At 39.2% G+C, this 24,981-nt stretch overlaps 1 protein-coding gene across 3 annotated transcripts in view; it reads right to left on the bottom strand.

The window, feature by feature from the left end:
• The window catches only part of KDM4C (lysine demethylase 4C), a 506,632-nt gene that overhangs the window by 35,822 nt on the left and 445,829 nt on the right, over positions 1–24,981 (bottom strand). For 2 of the 3 annotated variants that reach the window (XM_028107256.2, XM_028107255.2), the window contains 2 exons: positions 19,627–19,677; positions 17,173–17,343 (listed from right to left, as the gene is read on the bottom strand). In XM_028107256.2, the coding sequence (XP_027963057.1) occupies positions 17,173–17,343; positions 19,627–19,677 (222 nt within the window). The remainder of the gene's footprint in view (positions 1–17,172; positions 17,344–19,626; positions 19,678–24,981) is intronic. The other variant, XM_028107257.2, reaches the window with a different exon arrangement.

The following is a 24,981-nucleotide window of genomic DNA, read 5'->3' as shown; positions in this document are numbered from 1 at the left end:
ACAGGAACCTCCCTGTTGACTGTTTGCCTCAGGACGTTCTCGGTGTTTGCTATTTATTTCAGAAACTGCAGAACATTGTGCTTACAAACTGGGCTACAGGAAGGGTCAGTTCCAGAAAATTTAAGGCATTTATGAAACATGCATGATCATACCACACTAAGGGTCACTATCAAGGTTTGAGGTCAAAATGAAGTTTGAGCAAGAAAAGATTTTAAAGTTGGAAACCACGCATCATAAACAGCTAGTGTGCCATTTTTATTTAAAGGGGAACAGAGGGTCAATAATGAACGGTGACATTCTGATACTATGATGGGAAGCAACGGTGACAACTGGCCACATATTTATTAAACGAAATAAAGAATTTTCATTATGTTTATATTTTCTATTAAATGGAAGTTGATTTAGCCCTACTCTTAAGATTTAGAAATGATGTACTAATATTCACAGCTTGGAGCTGAATATTCATGGGGGAGCCTGTTAAGACCACTAGAGACATTTCCCAATAGCCCTGCTCTCTGGTAGACACAGGTAACAGCAGCTGCATTCACACCATGGGTCTCTAAGCCCTCTTTTCACAGCACCTACAATTTCCTTCATCTGAACCAGTGGTTTCAATTTTTTTTCAGGGCAAGAGACTTCTTTCTTCAAAGAAATCATATATGGAAGCTCAAACAGTACAGGCATGGGTTTTTGCAGGGACTACTGCTGGAGCACAGCCCTGCTCTAAGGACTTGAATATTCTTTACCTGGAAAGGATATGAAAGTTACAATATAAAAGTTGATTCAAATTTAAAAGCAATTCTTAACACTGACTATGAATTTTTAAATAACATACTAATTATCTAAGGTATGACTTAGAATAATAAATTAACACAAAAATTAACTGAAAATGGATCATAGTTCTAAAGGTAAAACCTAAAACTATAAAATTTCTAGAAGAGAACCTATGAGAAAATCTTTGCGACCTTAACTTAGTGAAAGATGTCTTAGGACATGACACCAAAAGGACAATCCAGAAAGAACAAATTGATGTTAAATTGGGTTTTACCAAAATTTAAAACTTTTGAGGGTGAGGAGCAAGATGGCGGAGGAGTAGAAGACCTGGACTTCGTCTGGTCCCAGGAATTCAGCTGGAGAGGGATCAAACCATTCTGAACACCTACGAACTCAACAGGAGATCAAAGAAAAGAAGAGCAACAACTCTGAACAGAAAAGCGACCACTTTCTGGAAGGTAGGACGTGTGGAGAAGTGAATCCGAGGTGATATTCAGAAGGATAGATGGCTGGGGAGGGGGCCTCCATTGGCCACTTCTGGCAAGTGATAGAGCCGCGGAGCACAAAATCAAAACTTTTAGAAGTTGGTTCCGCTGAGGGACGTCGCTCCAGTGACTAAACAGGGGGTGGAACCCACGTGGGACAGTGTGGTGTCAGGACCCTTGGGGTCACAGAAAGACCGGGGGTGCCTGAGTATGGCAGAGCTCCCAGGTGTCGGAGCAGGAAAGCCGGATGCAGAGATGGAGCGAGGGCGCGGGTTCTCAGCTCGGGGCTGCCATAAACCGTGATCCCTGGCACAATCAGGCCACTGCTCCTCCAGCAGGGACCCAACAAGCAGCAGATCTGGGGAGACTCCCCTTCCTCCCCTGGGAGGAGCAGCGCAGGGATCTGCTGGGTTTGGAGACTCCACATGGGGTCATGTGCCAGAGATAAGAAACTCTTGGTCATAGGCCGGGTGAGCACGGAGTGCGGCCGGAGCCTGGGGAGATGGGAGTGACTGAATGCTTTTCTCTCTGGGGGCTCACTGAGGAGTGGGGACTCGAGTTCTCAGCTCCTCCAGGGTGGATATTGGGAGGCCACCATCTTCACTCTCATCCTCCAAAGCTGTACGGACAGTTTGCAGGGAACAAAAGCTACCAAGAGCAAACCCTAGCAGATTACTTAGCCCCAACCGGCAAGGGCGGGGCAATTCCTCCTCCGACAAAGACATTTGGGAACCATGGCAACAGGCCCCTCCCCCAGAAGATAAGCAAGAACAGCCAGCCAAGACCAAGTTTACCGGTCAACGAGAATTGCAGAACTCCAGCAATAGGGGAATACTGCACATAGAATCCATTGCTTTTTTACCATGATTCTTTAGTCTTTCAAAGTTAATTTTTTTCACTTTCTTTCTCTTTTATTTTTTGAATTTTTCATTTTCCCTTTTCAACCAACACCTTATCAATCCCTTCTTTAAAAAATCTTTTTTCTTTTTCATTTTTAGAGTCATATTCTATCCCTTCATGGTAGTTACCCTTATTTATGATATATATATATAAAAGTTGTTCTCTCTTTAAAATTTGGGGATATAGTTTCTTCTAACAGATCAAAATAAATCTCTAGTGTACGGTTTTGTTCTAGTTTCCTGCCTGAACACATTCTCTCCCTTTTTTTTAAAAAATCCTCTTCTTTCTTTTTTCAACCGACTTCTTATCAATTCCTTTTATAAAATCTTTAATAATTGTCATCTTTACACTCATATTCCATCCCTCCATCATATTAACCCTTATTTTTGTACATATATAAGTTTTTCTTTCTTTAAAATCTTGGGAGGCACTATCTTATAACAGACCAAAATACGCCCAAAATATAGTGTGTGGCACTGATCGATGCACCAGTCAGATCATATATGATCATATTCTGTTTTTTTTTGTTTTGTTCTGTTTTTGTTTGTTTTTATCTTTTACTTTTTTCTTTCCTTCCCTTTCTTTTCCCCTGGTTTCAGGTCGTTTCTGACTTGTTTAGTGCAATTTGCTGGGGACATTGTTACCCTGTTAGCATTTTGTTCTCTCATTCATCTATTCTCCTCTGGACAAAATGACAAGACGGAAAAAATCACCTCAAAAAAAAGAACAAGAGGCAGTACCGACTGCCAGGGACCTAATCAATACGGACATTAGTAAGATGTTGGAACTAGAGTTCAGAATGATGATTTTAAAGACACTGGCTGAACTTGAAAAAAGAAAGGAAGGTATTAGAGAAACCCATTCTGGAGAAATAAAAGAACTAAAATCTAACCAAGTCGAAATCAAAAAGGCTATTAATGAGGTGCAATCAAAAATGGGGGCACTAACTGCTAGGATAAATGAGGCAGAAGAGAGAATGAGTAATATAGAAGACCAAAGGATGGAAAATAAAGAAGGTGAGAAAAAGAGAGATAAACAACTACTGGATCACGAGGGCAGAATTCGAGAGATAAGCAATACCATAAGATGAAACAAATTTAGAATAATTGGGATCCCAGAAGAAGAGAGAGGGGCAGAAGGTATATTGGAGCAAATTATAGCAGAGAACTTCCCTAATTTGGGGAAGGAAACAGGCATCAAAATACAGAAGGCACAGAGAACCCCTCTCAAAATGAATAAAAATAGGTCAACACCCTGACATCTAATAGTAAAACTTACGAGTCTCAGAGACAATGAGAAAATCCTGAAAGCAGCTCGGGAGAAGAGATCTGTAACCTATCAATGGTAGAAACATTAGACTGGCAACAGACCTATCCAAAGAGACCTTGAATGCAAGAAAGGACTGGCATGATATATTCAGAGCACTGAATGAGACAAAGATGCAGCCAAGAATACTATATCCAGCTAGGCTGTCATTGAAAATAGAAGGAGAGATAAAAAGCTTTCAGGACAAACAAAAACTAAAGGAATTTGCAAACACGAAACCAGCCCTACAGGAAATCTTGAAAGGGGTCCTCTAAACCGAGAGAGAGCCTAAAAGTAACATAGACCAGAAAGGAATACAGACAATATACAGTAACAGTCACCGTACAGGCAATACAACGGCACTAGATTCATATCTCTCAATAGTTACCCTGAACGTAAATGGGCTAAATGCCCCAATCAAAAGACACAGGCTATCAGATTGGATTAAAAAACAAGACCCATCAATATGCTGTTCTGCAAGAGACTCATTTTAGACCCAAAGACACCCCACATTGAAAGTGAGGTGGTGGAAAACACTTTACCATGCTAATGGACACCAAAAGAAAGCTGGGGTGGCAATCCTTATATCAGACAAATTAGATTTTAAACCAAAGACTGTAATAAGAGATGAGGAAGGACACTCTATCCTACTTAAAGGGCCTATGCAACAAGAAGATCTAACAATTGTAAATATCTATGCCCTAACATGGGAGCAGCCAACTATATAAGGCAATTAATAACAAAAGCAGAGAAACACATCGACAACAATACAATAATAGTGGGGGAGTTTAATACCCCCCTGACTGAAATGGACAGATCATCTAAGCAAAAGATCAACAAGGAAATAAAGACTTTAAATGACACACTGGACCAATGGACTTCACAGATATATTCAGAACATTCCAGCCCAAAACAACAGAATATACATTCTTCTCTAGTGCCCATGGAACATTCTCCAGAATAGATCACATCCTAGGTCACAAATCAGGTCTCAACTGGTACCAAAAGATTGGGATCATTCCCTTCATATTTTCAGACCACAATGCTTCACAAGAGGAAAGTCAGAAAGAACTCAAATACATGGAGGCTAAACAGTATCCTACTAAAGAATGAATGGGTCAATGAGGAAATTAAAGAAGAATTAAAAAAATTCATGGAAACCAATGAAAATGAAAACACAACTGTTCAAAATCTTTGGGATGGAGCAAAGGCAGTCCTAAGAGGAAAGTATATAGCAATACAAGCCTTTCTCAAGAAAAAAGAAAGGTTTCAAATACATAACCTAACCCTACACCTAAAGGAGCTGGAGAAAGAACAGCAAATAAAGCCTAAACCCAGCAGGAGAAGACAAATAATAAAGGTCAGAGCAGAAATCAATGAAATAGATACCAAAAGAACAGTCGAACAGATCAAGAAACTACGAGGTGGTTCTTTGAAAGAATTAACAAGATTGATAAACCCCTGGCCAGATGTATCAAAAAAAAAAAAAGAGAAATGATCCAAATAAATAAAATCATGAATGAAAGGGGAGCGATCATAACCAACACCAAAGAAATACAAACAATTATAAGAACATATTATGAGCAACTCTATGCCAGCAAATTAGATAACCTGGAAGAAATGGGTGCATTCCTAGAGATGTATCAACTACCAAAATTGAACCAGGAAGAAATAGAAAACCTGAACAGACCTATAACCACTAAGAAAACTGAAGCAGTCATCAAAAATCCCCCAGCAAACAAAAGCCCAGGGCCAGATGGCTTCCCAGGGGAATTCTATCAGACATTTAAAGAAGAATTAATACCTATTCTTCTGAAACTGTTCCAAAAAATAGAAATGGAAGGAAAACTTCCAAACTCGTTTTATGAGGCCAGTATTACCTTGATCCCCAAACCAGACAAAGACCCCATCAAAAAGGAGATTTATAGACCAATATCCTTGATGAACATGGATGCAAAAATTCTCACCAAACTACTAGCCAATAGGATCCAACAGTACATTAAAAGGATTATTCACCATGACCAAGTGGGATTTATCCCTGGGCTGCAAGGTTGGTTTAACATCTGCTAATCAATCAATGTGATACAATACATTAATCAAAGAAAGAACAAGAACCATATGATCCTCTCAATGGATGCAGAAAAAGCATTTGACAAAGTACAGCATCCTTTCTTGATCAAAACTCTTCAGAGTATAGGGATAGAGGGTACATACCTCAATATCATAAAAACCATCTATGAAAAATCCACAGTGAGTATCATTCTCAATGGGGAAAAACTGAGAGCTTTCCCCCTAAGGTCAGGAGTGCAGCAGGGATGTCCACTCTCACCACTGCTATTCAACATAGTATTAGAAATCCTAGCCACAGCAATCAGACAACAAAAAGAAATCAAAGGCATCCAAATCGGCAAAGAAGAAGTCAAACTCTCACTCTTTGAAGATGATATGATACTGTATGTGGAAAACTCAAAAGACTCCACCCCCTAACTGCTAGAACTCATACAGGAATTCAGCAAAGTGGCAGGATATAAAATCAATGCACAGAAATCAGTGGCATTCCTATACACAAACAACAAGATAGAAGAAAAAGTAAGGAGTCGATCCCATTTACAATTGCACCCAAAACCGTAAGATACCTAGGAATAAATCTAACCAAAGAGGCAAAGGATCTGTACTCAGAAAACTATAAAATACTCATGAAAGAAATTGAGGAAGACACAAAGAAATGGAAAAATGTTCAATGCTTATGGATTGGAAGAATAAATATTGTGAAGATGTCAATGCTACCTAGAGCAATCTACACATTCAATATAATCCCTATCAAAATACTGTCAACTTTTTTCAAAGAAATGGAACAAAGAATCCCCAAATTTGTATGGAACCAGAAAAGACCCCGAAAAGCCAGAGGAATGTTGAAAAAGAAAAGCAAAGCTGGCGGCATCACAATTCTGGACTTCAAGCCACATTACAAAGCTGTAATCATCAAGACAGTATGGTACTGGCACAAAAACAGACCCATAGATCAATGGAATAGAATAGAGAGCCCAGAAATGGACCCTCAACTCTATGGTCAACTCATCTTCGACAAAGCAGGAAAGAATGTCCAATGGCAAAAAGACAGTCTCTTCAACAAATGGTGTTGGGAAAATTGGACAGCCACATGCAGAAGAATGAAACTGGACCATTTCCTTACACCACACACAAAAATAGACTCCAAATGGTTGAAAGACCTCAATGTGAGACAGGAGTCCATCAAAATCCTAAAGGAGAACACAGGCAGTAACCTCTTCAACCTCAGCCACAGCAACTTCTTCCTAGAAACATAGCCAAAAGCAAGGGAAGCAAGGGCAAAAATGAACTATTGGGACTTCATCAAGATAAAAAGCTTTTGCACAGCAAAGGAAACAGTCAACAAAACCAAACAACAACCAACAAAATGGGAGAAGATATTTGCAAATGACATATCAGATAAAGGGCTAGTATGGACGTTCCTCAAAAAGTTGAAAATAGAGCTACCCTTCACCCAGCAATTGCACTACTGGATATTTACCCCAAAGATACAAATGTAGTGATGTGAAGGGGTACATGCATCCCCATGTTTCCATCAGCAGTGTCCACAACGGCCAATCCATGGAAAGAGCTAAGATGTCCATCGACAGATGAATGGATAAAGAAGATATTGTATATATATACAGTGGAATATTATGTAGCCAACAAAAGGAATGAGATCTTGCCATCTGCAAGGACGTGGATGGAACTGGAAGGTATTATGCTGAGTGAAATAAGTCAATCAGAGAAAGATATGTATCATATGACCTCACTGATATGAGGAATTCTTAATCTCAGGAAACAAACAGTGTTGCTGGAGTGGTGAGGGGTGGGAGGGATGGGGTGGCTGGGTGATAGACACTGGGGAGGGTATGTGCTATGGTGAGTGCTGTGAATTGTGTAAGACTGTTGAATCACAGACCTGTACCTCTGAAACAAATAATACATTATATGTTAAAAAAAAAAAAAGGGGGCGCCTGGGTGGCTCAGTTGGTTAAGCGACTGCCTTCGGCTCAGGTCATGATCCTGGAGTCCCGGTATCGAGTCCCACATCGGGCTCCCTGCTCAGCAGGAAGTCTGCTTCTCCCTCTGACCCTCTTCCTTCTCGTGCTCTCTATCTCTCATTCTCTCTCTCTCAAATAAATAAATAAAATCTTTAAAAAAAAAAAAGAAGAAGATAGCAGGAGGGAAAGAATGAAGGGGGGGAAATTGGAGGGGGAGATGAACCATGAGACTATGGACTCTGAGAAACAAACTGAGGGTTCTAGAGGGGAGGGGGCTGCGGGGATGGGTTAGCCTGGTGATGGGTATTAAAGAGGGCACGTTCTGCATGGAGCACTGTGTGTTATTCGCAAACAATGAATCATGGAACACTACATCAAAAACTAATGATGTAATGTATGGTGTTTAACATATAATAATAATAAAAAGATTTTTTTTAAAGATTTTATTTAGTTATTTGAGAGGGAGAGAATGAGAGATAGAGAGCACGAGAGGGAAGAGGGTCAGAGGGAGAAGCAGACTCTCTGCTGAGCAGGGAGCCTGATGCGGGACTCGATCCTGGGACTCCAGGATCATGACCTGAGCTGAAGGCAGTCGCTTAACCAACTGAGCCACCCAGGCACCCCATAATAGCTCCACACTCAATCCAATGTCCATCTACCAGGAAATGGATAAACAAAATAAATTATACTCATACAATGAAATATTATTTAGACTAGGAGAAAAAAATGTAAAATATCTAACAAAGGACTTGTGTCTAAATTACACAAAAACCTCTTGCAAGTCAGTAACCCAGCTCATCTCTCTCTTCCCCTTGGAACTTCCTCTGGCCCACCATGATTGCTTCCATCTCTGAACTTAACAACAACCTTCATTGGGTATTTTTCTTATAAATCTTTCAGATCAGCTCCTAGTTGGAGGTGAGGAGATATAAGGGGCATCAGTGATGAACAAATTAACACAAATGGGCTAGGATGGGATGGGGCATCAATTCCCAAAGCTGAAGTGGCCTTAGTGATAAGAGGTGTCTCTTCATCAACCTGGTCTCTGCCACTGTAATGTCTGCATGGCCACCGACCTGAAAACTGAGGAGCTTCCCAGAATCCCATAGAATAGAATGTTTCTGGGAATAACTTTTTTTCTCAGTATTTCATATCCACTTGGGTATTTTATTTTGCCTTCAGAATACCCAGGATCATTTCTACACCTATGTTTATACATCTTTGAATCCCCCATGGTGCCTACCACAGTGCTGAACAAGTAGGTCAAAAAGAATGAATGTACAGGGACTCCTAGGTGGCTCAGTCAGTTAAGCGTCTGCCTTCAGCTCAGGTCATGATCCCGGGGTCCTGGGATCGAGTCCTGCATTGGGCTCCCTGCTCAGTGGGGAGCCTGCTTCTTTCTCTGACTGCTGCTCGCCCTGCTTGTGCTCTCTCTCTCTCTCTGACAAATAAATACATATATTTTTTAAAGAATGAATGATATAATTGGATATTCTTAAACACAGGGTAGATTTGGTTCATGGTACCTGCCACTCTTGGGCTTAAGCTTTATGCTGAGAAGAGATGGTGAAGTCCTGGAAATTAATAACATTGCCCTCAAGTTCAAGGTAGTTATTTTGATTTTGTTAGACTGAAGATGAGATGTTATATACCTTGAGCCCCCTTGGAAAGAAAAGGATGGGAAGGAAATACCAGGAACCTGTCTCCTGGGAATAAGTTCCCAAACCAATCACCTTGAGATAATTACCAAAAGAGAAATAAGAGAAATACTGTCAAGTGAGGAAAGTATGTATTTGAAGAAAAATGTAACTGACATTGTGCCTTCAGGGCAACTAGTTAATCTCCTACATGAGATATCAGGGTGATGACACACTTTTTTCTTCAGAGGATCACCAGTGCTAAATGGAAACTGTCAATATGATGGCTGCAGAATTTTAGTCAGTGAGATACATACAATTTATAAAAGTAAAAGGGAGTCCAACTCAAACAAGAGCTTCCACATTCCATTCATATGCCCAGGCTTTCATGCAAAAAGCCACTTAAGAATTACACACAAGTGAATAAAATCTCAGGGTCTGGTAATAGCTACCCCCACTAATGTGAGCCTGTTCATGAAACTTATGAATATTTAGGGCCTCAGTGAAGGGCACACCATTTAGAGAGCTGATTGACAGATGAAAGCTGACCTTAGGAGCTCCTGCCAGCAACTGTGGGTTTAGTCTTCAAAGGTACAAGCACACTCTATTCCTCTGAATGGCCTTGAAGTTCTTTGATTATTTTTTCTAAATAAACTCTTAGCCAATATAGTAATATTCCCCCTAAGTTGGGTAGATTCTGTTTACTTACCTATCAATTAAATTGTGTTCAAATACAATTTCTCCATTACAAATCATGTTTATAAAGGTTCAGTAGTGTATTGTATAAACATTGAACTGCTTTATGTGTTGTTTTTTGAAGATGTTTGAAATACTTAGAAGAATATGAACTACTAAGCTAATGCCTGATTAATTAGTTATGGACATTATGTGCTTACAAAAATTACAATATTTGTAAGAATCATATATATTGAATCTATAATCACATTAAGATGTTCAAGGAAATTTGGTTACTTAAATTTAAAATGGTTAGGATTTTACCTGTCAAATTTACGCATTACATAAATACTACAAGGAAACAAATGAGTTTGCACTTATTTTTATGCAAAAATTATTAAGTTTAGAAATAAATTTGTCAGTTGAATCTGGAGCCTTTGAAAAGTAAACTTTAAATCAAACAGATTAAAATCCAAGTAATAACAGATATTCTTTTACATGTATAAAAGGCTCCCAGAAGGAGTAAAAGTTAATGGGAATTTGACAAAGCTTTCACCTCACAGACTCTCAGCTCCACAGTCCAGAAAAAGAACAAATGGCACCACTCCTGAGCAGTTAAATGCCATGTGGGCCATACCTGCAGGAATCTTAAACCAACAAAAGTTCTCAGAACTTTCTCTGTCAAATTTCCATCGACTCTAGAAGAACCAAGACTGTCAAGGGAAGAGGGAGGTAAGGGGCATCAATCTGGAGCAAACATAACCATCTAGGTCTAGGATGGGGCAAGATTTCCACCTGACTTGAAAATCCAGAGAACCTCAAAATCTAGGAGCCAATAAGAACTTGAAAATGCTTCCCAGGATCCCATAGCATAGAATATTTCTGGGAACAACTAAGAAGTTTATCAAACTACCTCAAATATTTTCTTTTGCCTCTGGAACATTCAGAGTCACCCCTACACTTACTTTTGCCAAGTGGGGCCTTGTAGAATGATGACTACTGAGCAGCCCCCACACTATGTCCATCAAGGGAGGTACAAGGTGCTCTACCACACCTACATTAAGTCCCAGAGAGCAGACTTCCTAGAAAGGTGCCCAAAAGCACGGAGCCAATAAGCAATGGAATGCAAAGGGCCAACCTGCATTCTGGACCTAACTGTGTCACCACATAGCTTGGGAAGCTTGAAAAAAGCTTTTTCAAAGTTTTTTTTGTGACCTGGCAAGTATCACATCTGTGAAATGAGCATGAACTTACTTTGGAACACAGGTTGTTATAAAAAGCCACTGAAATAACACTTCAAACATCCAGAAAAATACAAGCATAATTGTAGAGAATTAGGTTCCTTATTATAAAGTCTGAAGATGCTAGGACTGCTTTACAGCAATGGAAACGGTAAGCTGACTCTAAAATATTACATGTACGGGCATCCATTTAATTAACAAGTAGGAATAGAATTCTATTCCTACTAACATACTTTCTAACCAAATTTCATCAAGACCAGAAAAGGACAGCATAAACTAGATGGGGAGGATAAAGGGAAAAAAAGTTCTACAGACTGAAGTTAATATCCTAAAAAATTTGATTTTTGTATCAATCCCATGTCAGGTATTTAGCTCACTCAGTCCTTTCAATAATCCTAGCAGGTAGAAATTATTATTCCCTTTTTAGTCGGGGGGGGGGACAAAACTGAGGTTTGAAAGTTGAAGCAATCTGCCTATTACTGAGAAAAAAAAATTAGCTCTGAGAACTTCTGTATGTATGGTACCTCCCACAAAAACTAAAGTCCATGCAATCCATCCCTAGAATCTTGAAGAGTAGAGTTCTTGTGCTTATTTCACATTTCAAGAGAGGCTGAAAAATGTAGCAAGTCTTCATGGAAATTTCAGTGATGAACTCTTGCTGTCAAATTTCTAAATGGCCCTGTTTCTCTTCTCACACCCAATGGTGACTGTTAAGCGCTCGTCCTAGAGCTATCCAGATCCCGCCACACCATCCTCCTCCCTTGAAATGAGCTCTAAGTTCAGATGAAAGGAAGCAGCCATCACTCTCGTGTCAACATGGGCATGCTAGAAGATCCCAGGTTTTAGGAGCAGCTAAAAGGAGGCCCCGGAATCACTGTGCTCATTGCGTTCTCTCAGATGGGCAACTTTCATTCCCATTAAAATAGGAGGAGACAAAAAATTCATCAGGAAGTGTGTCGCAATTTCACAGACTGACAGATGGAGGCGTGTAGCAATACATCTTTTATTACTTCCCTTGACAGCTACAGATTGCATACTGAGTTTAACTGGGCTGATACACACATTCTGCAGGTGTATTGTTGAGAGAAAAAAATTGGGGACATTTTCTAGCTATCAGAGAAATAATGTACCTAGGTATGGAAAGAAATTTCCTGGTAGTCCAAAGAACATTTCTCCCTACTGTTCCAAATACTCTCTTGTTACGTAATCCTAACATAGGCATTTTGATGCCTGGTAAGTTTATTTTCAAATATGGATAGGCCAGCCTGCATTAGAGGTTTCTCTTCTGTTGTGTTCATAAAATGATCTATAACCAATGATTCTACAACTAAGAGACTGCAACTTTCTTTACGAAAGCCTCAGGCTGCATAAGGGACTATATTTGTGTCATACATAAATATATAGTTTGGGATGATTAAACTTGATTTTCTCAATTTGATTTTCAAAGTTAAAAAACTGAAATTGTGCTGTACCCTTACAGCTGTTCTAGGTAGCAAACACCCACAGCTTAGAGAAGCTAGTTCTTCACTAGCCAGTAACACTGATGTCATACTGCATTTGATGAAAGAGCCTTCCCAGAAGCATTCACACCTGATAAGCATATTGTGTGGATTAGAGTTACAGAAAAACAGAAGAAAAAAATCATTTTTTACCCCAGTATCAGATGCCACAGGTATATCAGCTAATGAAAACAAAATTTCTCTGAGGAATGTGGAATGTATTTAGTATTTCCACCAAATAATGGTTCTGCCACCATCTGCAAGATGTGGAGACAGCAACGAACCTGATTACGTTTTTTCTTATCTCCTGATGAAACTCCCCATTAGGGCACTAGGCAGGATCCCCATCTCCCAGAGGACAGTTCTGGTGTAGATGGATATCAAAAGTGGAAGTGGGATGATTGCAGTAACTAATGGTCTGAAAAATGGTGCTGTGAGCATATTTACATTATATCATATACAGGAATAAGTGTAATTTATATGTGAGTAGATTTATAATATACTTAATTATACACTATATTATATCTTAAAACATAGCATCAAGTTCCCCATCTTTAACTGGTCTAGTTGACATACTACACTACAAAGGCATTTAATCATGCAGCTTTCATCAGTTTCAGTGAGAAACACAGAACTCAAACAATCCTTGATAATCCTTTAAATTTTAAAAGTTTGCCTTATAAAATCCATGACTTGGCCATTTGGAAAGCTAGATGATGACCAGGACAAAGTATATGGCTAATGGAGTGGATCTACAGAGTGCTACAAACCAACCAAAACAATGTGGCTGCTTCACAAAAAAGGAAACTACAATCTGCCACAGAATCAGAGCTTCTCATGTGACAAGGTAAAAGAAGAATTTTTGGTCAAACATTATTCTGGGTGAGTCTCTAAAGGTGTTTTTGGATCAGTTTAATATTTGGATTGATAGACTGAGTAAAGCAGACTACCCTCCCTACTTTGGGTGGGCTTCTTCCAATCAATTAAGGGCTGAATAGAACAAAAGACTGACCCTGCCCCCCAAATAAGGGGAATTCCTCCTGTCTGACTGGCTTGGAGCTGGAACTTGGCTTTTCCTGCCTTCACAATTGAAATGAAACATCCACTCTTCATGGATCTCAAGCCTGCAGGCTCCCAGACTAAAACTACACCATCAACTCTCCTGGTTCTTAGGCCTTTGGACTTGGACTCGAAACTAAACCATCGGCCCTCTGGGTCTCAAGCTTCCCAACTGCAGATCTTGGGACCTCTCAGCCTCCATAATCCCATAAACCAATTCTTTAGAAAAAAATGTCACATATCACTCATATGTGGAATTTAAGAAACAAAACAGATGAACACAGGGGAAGGGAAGGAAAAATAAGATAAAAACAGAGAGGGAGGCAAACCATAAGAGACTTTTAACCATAGGGAACAAACTGAGGGTTGCTGGAGGGGAGGTGGGTGGGGGGATGGGGTACCTGGGTGATGGACATTAAGGAGGGCACGTGATGTGATGAGCTCTAGGTGTTATATGCAGCTGAGGAATCACTAAATTCCACCCCTGAAACTAATAATACACTATATGTTAACTAAATTGAATTTAAATAAAAAAATTTTTAAATGCCATATATACACACACACAATCTTAATATATATAGATTTTAAGATGTATATATACATACTTAACATATCTATTATATTAAATACAAACACACAAACCCTGTTGGCTCTGTTCCTCTGTAGAACCCTGATTTTAATACAACATTGTAATGGAAAAAACTCTTCCCTATAGAGCCACCAAAGTAGTAAAGATGGGGATATCTCATTCCTTGCCAAGATAACAAAGATGAATAAGCCGCAGCAGCCATCAGATGGTGATGCTATTAGAAAGTATGTGATATTTGGGGCACCTGAGTGGCTCAGTCGTTTAAGTGTCTGCCTTCGGCTCAGGTCATGATTTCAGGGTCCTGGGATTGAGCCCCGCATCGCATGGGGCTCTCTGCTCAGCAGGGAGCCTGCTTGTCCCTCTCCCTCTGCCTGCCTCTCTGCCTACTAGTGATCTCTCTCTGTCAAAGAAATAAAATCTTTAATAAATAAATAATAAATAAATAATAAAAGAAAGTATGTGATATTTGAAAATAAAACATGACTTAAATATTCCTACTTCTATAAGAGGCCTGGAATAAGGAACCAAAAATGCATGCGATTGGAGGGGGAACAGTGGAGTATTAAGGGAGAAAAGATCAGACAAAAAGAGAGAAGACATGCTCACAGATAATTACAATTTATTTTTCCCTGCAGAAATTATCATTCACACCAATTCAGGCACATGCATGTGCTGCCCCTCCCTCCAAGGCTACAGCTGTGACCACACACATAAACCTCAAATCCTTATCAAATTATGCCACGTAATAAGCTAATCAAGCTGTAAAGAATTTTGTTTCCTTGTTCTTACTGACTTAAAAGCCAAGGTGCTCCTGAACGATCCTATGAATTTTAGGGCCTGTGTTCTTCTCACAACACCCACACATACTTAAAATCATCTTTGTATGGGGTTCACAGAGAGAGGCAACAGAAGGTGTCAAAGGAGAGATTTTAGAATTTCAAAAAACTTCCAGGATTGCAGACATTCTTTTCCAATATACAAGCTAAAGACATTTTAGGAAAGCTTAAAACCGGCTGGGTATGTGGAGACTTGTGAAGTGAAAGGGAATTTAGGATTCATTAAAACACTATCGTGGATAAAGACCGAACTATTTGCTCAGAAGTCTTCCATCCCACCCCACAACGCCCAGTAAAGCCTCCTCGACTCCCAGCTCCATGGTCACAGTGTGCAAAAAGAAGGCTAATTCTGAAGTGAGCATGTACCCGGGCAGGGCTAGAAGCCAAGGCCTTGGTCTCTTGCACCCTTCCGTGCCTTTCTTGCCCTTACACATTCCTTCTCCTCCTTTCTTCCCAGAACAGAGGGTCTGGAGCCAGACTCTGGGTCTGAATACTCTTTCTGACACTGATTAGCTATGTGTGACCTTGAGGAAGTTATTTACCTCTTGATGCCTCAGTTTCCTCAGCAGCAAAATGTAAAATATAGTAGTGACTAGCATGTGGGGTTGTGGGGATGAAATCAGTTCAAGCACAACAGGTTCTTGATGCAGTACTGGCCCACGGTACATGTCTGTGTCAGCCCCGACTAATCTTGTGGAGTCCATTCTTCTGGACCCAACAGGTGGTAAGTTGATTTTGGTTCATTTATGGCATTTCTCACATGGTATAAAAAGCACCCATTTACCAGCCCACCTCCCCCTAGATGGAGCAGGAATCACACGTTCTTATGATCTTTCCCAGCACCTAGTGGTGGTACACAGCAGATGCTCAATAACTGTGGACTGAGTGCTTCAACACACTAATTCTAACAAGGAGAGCATGTCACCTAGGCTGCTGATTATGAATGGCAATGGCAGTGCAGTAGAGTGAAGCTCCAGGTAGAATTCTGCAATGAAACACAATTCACCCTTTGGCTGTATAATCAAGTCCTGAGATTTTTTATTTGTCTAAATTCATCTGCTTTAAAAATCTTTCAAATAAGGTCACTTTGTTTACATACTTGTCCCTCTTAATGGCACAGAGAAGTAAGCATAACAAAGCTGACTGAATCAATGTTACTTTTGCCCCAGGAGAACAAAATTCTAGAAATATTTATGAGCAGTCTCCTACAGTTACATTTAATTATCAATTGCACGTAACGTAATTATTAAAGTCATTAAGAAATGTCCTTCCAAGTATAAACAAGAGCAAAGCATCAACAGACCCAGGATAAAGCAGAGGTTACAACTATATTTTTGATGCCTGGCTCCCCCCAAATGACATTTCCCTTAACTACAAAAGGGATAAAAAGATGAACACTGGACTAATCCTGGTCTCAGGCATGTGATTTGATCTCAGTCTCAAAAAACCTTTTGTGGAAAGTCCTCTTTTTGTGAAACATCCTATTAAAAAGCAAGCCCGTGAGACATATTCACTAGTTCCTCTGAGTAAGTCCCAAGGTGTTAACTGAGACGACAGAGGAAGAAGTAGACAGACAGACATGCATATGCACACACCTACTCCTCCTATATAGACCAGACCAGTTAAGAAGATCAGTAAAAGTCACAGGCTTTTTCCTATGTGACTTTTGTTATTCCCATATGAAACATGCACAGATGTTTCTGTTGGATCACAGATGTCACTGTCAGGTCAGATTAACAAAAGCCATATTTTCCAGTTAAGTATAAGGAAAAAGAGGTAATAAAGGAATGCAAATATGCTCATGCTCTGTAACAGAAAAGAATAGGTGAATTTGCATTTTATGTTTCCTGGCCACATACACTTCTCATTTAATTAAAAGAATTTGGGAAAATGAGTCTAAGTTCACATGACCACAATTTAGTATGAAGAACACTAAGAACCTCCTAGAAAACAATACTACTTTGCAGTGCCAAAGTAGTATTGTGCAAAAAAGCACACCTGAATCAAATATTAAGTGAAATGAGTTACTCCAAAAGCCAAAAGGAGGATTGCTGAAAGGTTCAGCTGGTTTAGTTATACAAAAATAAGCTGGGGAGCAGGCACCCCAAGAATTTACTCACCACTATATCCTCAGGGAATGTGTCTCTGCTGAAGGAGCCATCGTCAAACACGACCTCATAGAAGGTCTGCGATGTCACAGCAATCACCCTGCAGCTGTAATAGCGGGTGTTCCGATGCTTCGTGATGACCGTCTGCCCCACAGAGATACCCTTCTCACCAGCCTTGGACTTCTAAAAGAAGGGACACAGAGAAAGGAGAGAAAAGGAACAGGGAAAAATAAAAGGTAGGGACAGAAAATAAAATATATATTTATTTAGAAAAAAATTCCATGGTCATGATATGTATTTTTAATTTTTAAACTTTTTATTGGGGAATAATTTCAAAACCTAAAGGTTACAAGTATATGAGTAGTACAAAGATACCTATATACTCTTGACCCCTTTACCCAGATTCACCGATTGTTATCTATCAATATTTTTAACATTTTACCATTTCTCTTTTTTTGCATATTCTATTTTATATACATGTATATTTATATATAAAAAATTGTGTGCATATATATATGAACAGTCCACCCAGCATCATTTAAGAATAAGCTACATACATCATGGGCTTTTACTCCTAAATACATCAGTTGTGTATTTTCTAAAAATAAGGATTTCCCTTTACATAACCACAGTACAGTTACTAACTTTAGTAAATCTAACATGGATACGATGCTTTTATCAATGACGTATGTTCTAATTTTGTCAACTGAGCCAATAATGATCTTCATGGTTTCTCCAACTCCCCTCACATGGTCTCAAGGGCAAGGTACAGTCGAGTCAGGTACTGCACTTTGCTGCTGTTTCTCTTTAGCCCCTTCTAATCTGGATCATTTCCACAGCCATTCTTTGTCTTTTGTGATCATGAGTGATACTTCTAAAGAATACAATTCTCCCTCTCCCTCCTTTTTTAACAGAGCATTTGCCTGATGTTTCCTCATGATTAGATTCAAGTTATACATTCCTGGCCAGAACACCACACAGATAATGTCATATTCTTCTCAGGATATCACATCTGGAGGCACATGATGTCTATCTGCCTCTCAATGGTGATGTTAATTTTGATCCTAAACAAACAGTAGTCCAAACTCTCATTATAATCACTATTTTTTCCCTTACAACTAATAAGCAATCTGTGGGAGAAACTTTAATACCACGCAAATATCCTGTTCCTATACATATCTGCTTAGGTTTAGTATCTATTGATGAGTCGGGCCTGATCCAATCTTTACTGTGATGGTGGTGATATGCCGATTTCTGCAGCTCTGGCACTCCCTCCACATTTACTAGCTGGCACTTGGCACCTGTTAAGCAGGAATCTTCCACTCTCCCCACATCCTGGTCTTATGTGGGAGAGGAGAAGACAAGGTAGAAACCTACAGAAATGGCCTGCGGCCCATAGGTCAGGCTATGCAGGGGGTGGGGAAGGGAGGAGGGCAGTTCCTTTGCCATCCTAAGGAGTCAGGACATTATCCTGTAGGCCTAAGGAAGGCACCAAGAGATTTAAGTATAGAAGAAAAATGATCCAGGTTTATGTGGCTATAGGTGGAGAAAGTGAGTGGGGAACTTATTACAACAGGCCAGGTGGGAGATGAGGGCCTGGAGTAAGGAACTAAGGACAAATGCTCATGATTTGGATGGAGGGGCAACTCCCTCCCAACAAGCATGTTCCTACAGTCTCCTAGTTGTAGACTGAGCTCTGCCATCTAGTTTCTCACATGCCTAACAAAACAAAATCATTCCCCAATGATTGCTGGGTTGGTTGGGGAATTTTTTTTGCCTTTAGGTGTACTTAGGTATATAAACATCTCGACAAGAGACAAAAGTAAAAAGACTATAGTGATTTAAGTGCACTATGCTTAAAGTAGAAATCATTTGTTTTGTTTTTAAGTTTTTTTTTTTTTTTTTTTTAGTAATCTCTACACCCAACATGAGGCTTGAACTCATGACCCCAAGATCAAGAGTGGTGTACTCTTCCAACTAAGCCATCCAGGCACCTGTGAAGTAGAAATCATTAATAGCTAGGCCACAGTATGTTATATGTGCTGAAATAATTACATAGTTTCCTGTTTCATTTCTCCATCCAACCCCTTTAAATATATCTAACCTTTCCAAGTAAGAGAACAACTCAAATGTAATAATGAATATGAGTAAAAGCACAGTCTGTGGTGATATAACTCCCAAACTGGGCCCACAACTGTTCCTTAAGACTGTACCATTTATAGCTAAGTGTAGGAGGCAAACTTTACAACCTGTGTGACCATACACAGTGGCCCTGAGCGGCCATGGCAGCACTTTCTACAGATGTTGTCCCTCTCTGTCAAACTGACTTAGAAACACTCATGGTCAGGATTTCAAGTGTTGCATTTTACTATGGTATTAGTTCCTTTGTGCATAGTTTATTAAAACTGGAATTAACCCTGTAAAGAAACAATGGTTTGGATTTGAATTCTAAGCTCTGCTACTTACTAGCTGTGTGATCTTGTGATCTTGAACCTTTATCAGCCTCAGTTTGTTCATCTGTAGAAGGGATAATACTTACATTAAAGGTTTGCTATAAAAACAGGATAAAGTACATCAACTACCTAGACTCATGGGCAACTGGTTCTTAGCAACTGTTAACTGGTTTCATTTTTGAAAGGGGAGAACATACCTAGGATCCTAGCCCCAGATTAATAAGCCATTCTTCTCTGTTGTTCCGCAGTAATTGGCATGTATGGCTGCAGCACCCTGATTTCACATGACAAGGCTGAATGCAGCCCCAAAGCACCACTGTCTTGTTCTTTACTTCATCCACTTCTGATTCTAATTCGTGTCAAAAGTTGGCACAAAGCTATGGTCCTTAGGAGGAAAGGCATAAGGAGGCCTCCTCCCCTACCCCTAATGCTCCCAAAGCCTTCGTTTGCAACTCCCTTAAAGCCCTACCCAAATGACACTTTGATTGACTATTCCTCCTACAACAGGGCAAAATCCATGCATCAGCGCCAGACTACATGTCTTTTTTTTTTCACAGTACCCACCACAGCATGTACAACACTATTGTTGCTGGATGAACAACAAATGAATGAATGAAAGAAAGAATAAATAATTTTTAAAGATGAATGAACAAACTGTGAGGATGGGTACAGACACATTCAAAATGGGAGAGGACTGATTCTAATCATTCATAGTCCAGAAAAGGGAAAAGAAAAACAAAGGGGAGTTGTAGGAAGATGTTCCTCTTTCTTGGGGTAGGTAGGCATGTATGTGGGTAGGGGGAGGGAATAAAGAAGTTTTATGGTGAAATTCACAGGGTCTGGAAAGTGGAAGTGGTCACTCAGGGGAAGAGAAACATGATACAGATTTGAAAGAGAAAAGGTTGACTCTAGACTACAACCACCTTTTTCGTACTTAGGACCTGAAATTTATGCAAACTAGCTGGTTGGAAAGATGGTCAACACACAAATTACCTTCATCTAAATAAAAATTTCCATGAGCTTCAGGCATGACCATTTCATGGGGAGTACTAAAGAAAACAGATTTTTTCCATAATGCTATTTTGATAGGATTTCTGATTTATTTTTGCAGGGAAAATTTATTGACAAGCATACCCCATAACTGATTATACATTCTTAAAAATATTTCCTGTCAGAAAAGCCTAAGAATCTATTGATGTTAACATTGTCATTTCTGATCAAAGAAGACAGATATTACGCAAGAGGTTTCATTAGATTATAGAAATGGCTATGGTATTTTGAAGATTAGTACACAGGCTAAGGCTGTGAAAGTTAAATTTCCTTCAACATGCACTAAGCAGAAATGAACAGAGGTTTAAGGGGAAAAAAAAGCACAACTTCTTTTAAAGAAAGCTAGAGCCAGTTTGAAATGCTGGGGATGGGGAAATAATGTTAAGTAGGAAAATGTTATAGACATTTCACAAAAGCATCAGAGAGTTCTTGGGGCACAATTATACATGTAGAGTTACCAACATACATCCATATACCTGAGTTAATTCTCCCAGTAACGCTGTGACATGGTTGTTATTTTCATTAAATAGATGAAGTAGCTGAGGTACACAGTCAAGGACCTTTTCCAAGATCTCAGAGATGGTGAGAAGCTAACATGGGGCCCAGAGACAGGCACTTTCCTATCTTGAGTGTGTTGTTATCATAAACCAGGAGAATAAACGTTGACAGAAATCAGAGGAGAAATAAAACCTACCAGGAAATGGACCTAATGGAATTCAAGCACTTGCCTAAAGAAGTTACATTTTCTTTTTCTTTCTTTTCTGATTTATTGAGTACCTCCTCTGTTCTACATACCCGTTGAGATATTTCTCAGGTAAGAAATCGTTTAATCTCCTCAGTATACTCAGAGTTCAATTAGCAACTTGGATTTGGAGCCTATGTGGAGATGAAAAATGTAGAATGTATAATTGTACATGCAGTCCATTTTTCATATGTAAACATGACACACACACACATACACACTGTGGTAAATTGCGAAAAAAAAAACCCATACATCTTCACTTCTTTCTGTTTTCACATTCTTCTCAATGAGACCTTGTAGCTCCTTCTATCAAGGGCTGGACCCAATGTGCTCACCCCTCAAATCTGGGTTCACCCTGTGGCTTGGACTACCTAGGCCAAAAGAATACAACAGAAGCATGCCAATCCAAGGCCTTGGAGCCTTCTGCAGTTTCTTTCTAGGGGCCCTAGACTCTGTCATGTAAACAAACTCAATTATCCTACTGGCAGACGAGAGATCACATGGATCAGACATGAACCCAGCTAGGAAAAAGTAAGCAGTTCTGCAGCTGACCACAGACGAATGAGGTAATCAGCCTGGAATAGAAGAATCACCCAGCTGAGCCCAGCCTAAATCTGTGACCCCCAGAATCACCAGCTAAAGAACTGTCATTGTTCTAAGCCACTACAGTTTGTGATGGTTTGTTACACACACAAGTGAGAAAAAAGAATACTAAGAAAAAATATACTAAACTGCTGGCATATATAAATCTAGGTAATGGAATTTTGTTTATTTGCTTCTTCATTACTTCTCTGTACTTTCTATTATGTATTTAATTATTATCGAAAACACTAAATGTAATAAAATATAAGAGCCTTTGCAAGTTTCTAAATTCTTTTAATAACAGGTCTACTTAACTGATGTGCTCAAAAAAAGCTGAAGCCAAATTATTTAGTAAAAAAAGACAATGTTCATCATTTATCTTTCAGTTAAATATATAAGATAAAAAAAGGACCTAAAATGTACACTTTGTAAAGTGGAAGGATACACCAATTTAGTTAAAAATATTTCATCTGACTTAACTTACATATATTATATTTAGGCCAAAGTGATATAACAAAAAGGCACATTTATTTTGTTCTTAATAATCACTACTGATTCCTAAGACATGTTGTTTCAGTAAAATGAACATATTTTGTTCTTAGGTTTGGGTTCTATTTTAAAAAACAAGAACAACAACAAAATAAAAACAAAAACATAAGCCACCTATAAGGGGCAGCACAAATAACAGGATCCAATTGTTTAAATGTAGAAGAGTTTTCTCCCCACTATGTTGGTTCCAGGTGTGGGCTTAGAAAGGAAACAAGCCCTTATTACATAGCTCTCTAACTTTCCCAAGACTCTACGACGTTGAAATAAATGGCCACACTTAGAAGAAAAAAAAATAGCTAACCATCAATGATCACAATCTGAATAAGGAGAAAAAGATGTTCCTAATACCTGGATTGGCTCATCAAAGGCACACCAACATCCAATAGGCTAATTCCAAAAAATTTAAAGTCAGTGTTGATGAAACAGGATGAAAGAAATCACCATTACCTGACGAGTATACTACAGCCATAAATTCTGAGCCAAAGAGCCAAGAACCAGTGAGCAAGTGATGCAAAAAGGAAAAGCAATGCAAGGATGGACACAGAGAGAAAAAAGTGGCACTTAATAAGCAATTACTGAGTGCTCATTACGAGTAAGGTACCTTGCAAGGTGCTGAAGATTAAAATAAAAGAATGAGAGAGTCCCTTCTCTCAAATACCTCACAGGCTGGTAGAAAAGAGAGACATAGCCGATCAAAATGCAAAGTATTAAGAATGCACAGATGAGGGCAGGAAGGGACCTTCCCCAGGCTTCACTACAGGGAACTTGTGAACCAGGTCGGAGGGAGCCAGGAAGCACTCTTGTATACACGTCAGGGAGGTGGTTTGAGAGTGGAGTGTTTGGTGCCATGAACCCCTACCCTTGGCTACTTTGTGAGCCTGTGGGCATCTACTCAGAATGGTATTTTTAAATGCATAAAACAAAACAACAAAAGATTACAAAAGAAACTAAATAATACTGAAAAACAAATTTGTGGTGTAATATCTTTGCTTCTTTAATAATGTATTAAATACTAATACCTAGTGGCAGGTCTAATAACTATTAATCTCCTAATTTCAAGTTGTGAAGAACATAAGCAATATTTTGAGATCTCTGTTACAATGGTCATGCAAGTTCTATTGTGGACAGAGTCACAGAACCTGCTAAGGCCGCCACTGCCTCCAAACTGACAGAATTGCTAAATTCTAGCTAGAGTTAGTGGAAAACAATTGTAAATCTTTCCTCATCCTCTAACAGACAAATTTTTCTTGATACTAAAGTATAAAAAAGATTTTATCACGTGGAATATTTAAAGGCACAGCAGTCAACCTTCTAACAACTTATAAAAAATTACAATATTCTTTATATAATGGCGCTTGTATATACTGATGATGAAAGGACAGAGCGAAATGAAACTCAATGAAGTCATCCCTGTGAAAGGTGAAGTTATGGAGGCATTATGGGTAATTCTGGGGTGACCTAAAGTGACACAAGAACCTAACTTAAGTACTGACGTTGGAATGTGCACTACATTCTCCAATACCATTTCTCCCCATTGGGTTTTTGAGAGCAGAAAGCAGTTAGTTCACTAACTCTGAAGCAAAGGCTCAGGGAGGAATCCTGTGTGGCAGAAGGAAGAAAGGAAGATTCCTATACTTTGGCAACACAGATATTCTCTGATCAGACCCAGCAAAGGTTCAGCTGCATTTACACCTTGAAGAAGGGTCACCCACCATCTGATGAGATGAATCATGGGCAGAAATGTCATCCTGGGAAAATCCCTGACTGGGTTTTCCATCTATATAATAATGCTTAAAAAGGGTGGAAATCTGAATCTAACAGTGTATGCAGAGCCAGCAAGGTTGGGAAGTTGAAGAAATGAAGTAACTTATCCAATGAACAGGCCAAAAAGGACATTCCCATTTCTCTCCAGTAACCCCTTCACCTTCTCTTCTTAATTATTTCTCCCTAATTCCTATGATTTATAACCCGTGAGATATTATTATTGTATTTTTTCAAGATACCATTTTATAAAAATCCCTAGAGGGATCTGAGTAAATAAATTAATACACACTATTCTTCTTTTACCAACTCATGCAGAAGGCACTCATATAAATTTGCCTTGTAATAATGAAAGCTTTCTTTGTAAAATTACAAGAGCTAGGTAAAAATCTTCTACCCAGAAAAACCTAAATCCCTCGGGCTTCATGAAGAAGTAATTGCTCTAACGGCAGAAATGCACATGCAAACTCATAAAAATGTCACAAGTATTTAATTTTCTACATGTCTGTTTGTTCACGTGTACTTTTATTTCTTGTGGGTTTTTAAGTACAAACATATAATACAGTGGGAAATGGTGGTAAGCAGTTTCCCAGCAGATTTAAGGTCTTATTCACTTTAATGTCTGTAGAAGATACTGAACAAAAACTAATTCTTTTCCATCTGAGTCATTAGCTCACCTCAGAG

The sequence above is a fragment of the Eumetopias jubatus genome, unplaced genomic scaffold (assembly GCF_037043125.1).
Source record: "Eumetopias jubatus isolate StellerSeaLion01/CBP00866 unplaced genomic scaffold, mEumJub1_p1.0 scaffold_15, whole genome shotgun sequence".
NCBI classification, from domain to species: Eukaryota; Metazoa; Chordata; class Mammalia; order Carnivora; family Otariidae; genus Eumetopias; species Eumetopias jubatus.
This window is presented reverse-complemented; position numbering and strand designations above follow the sequence as displayed.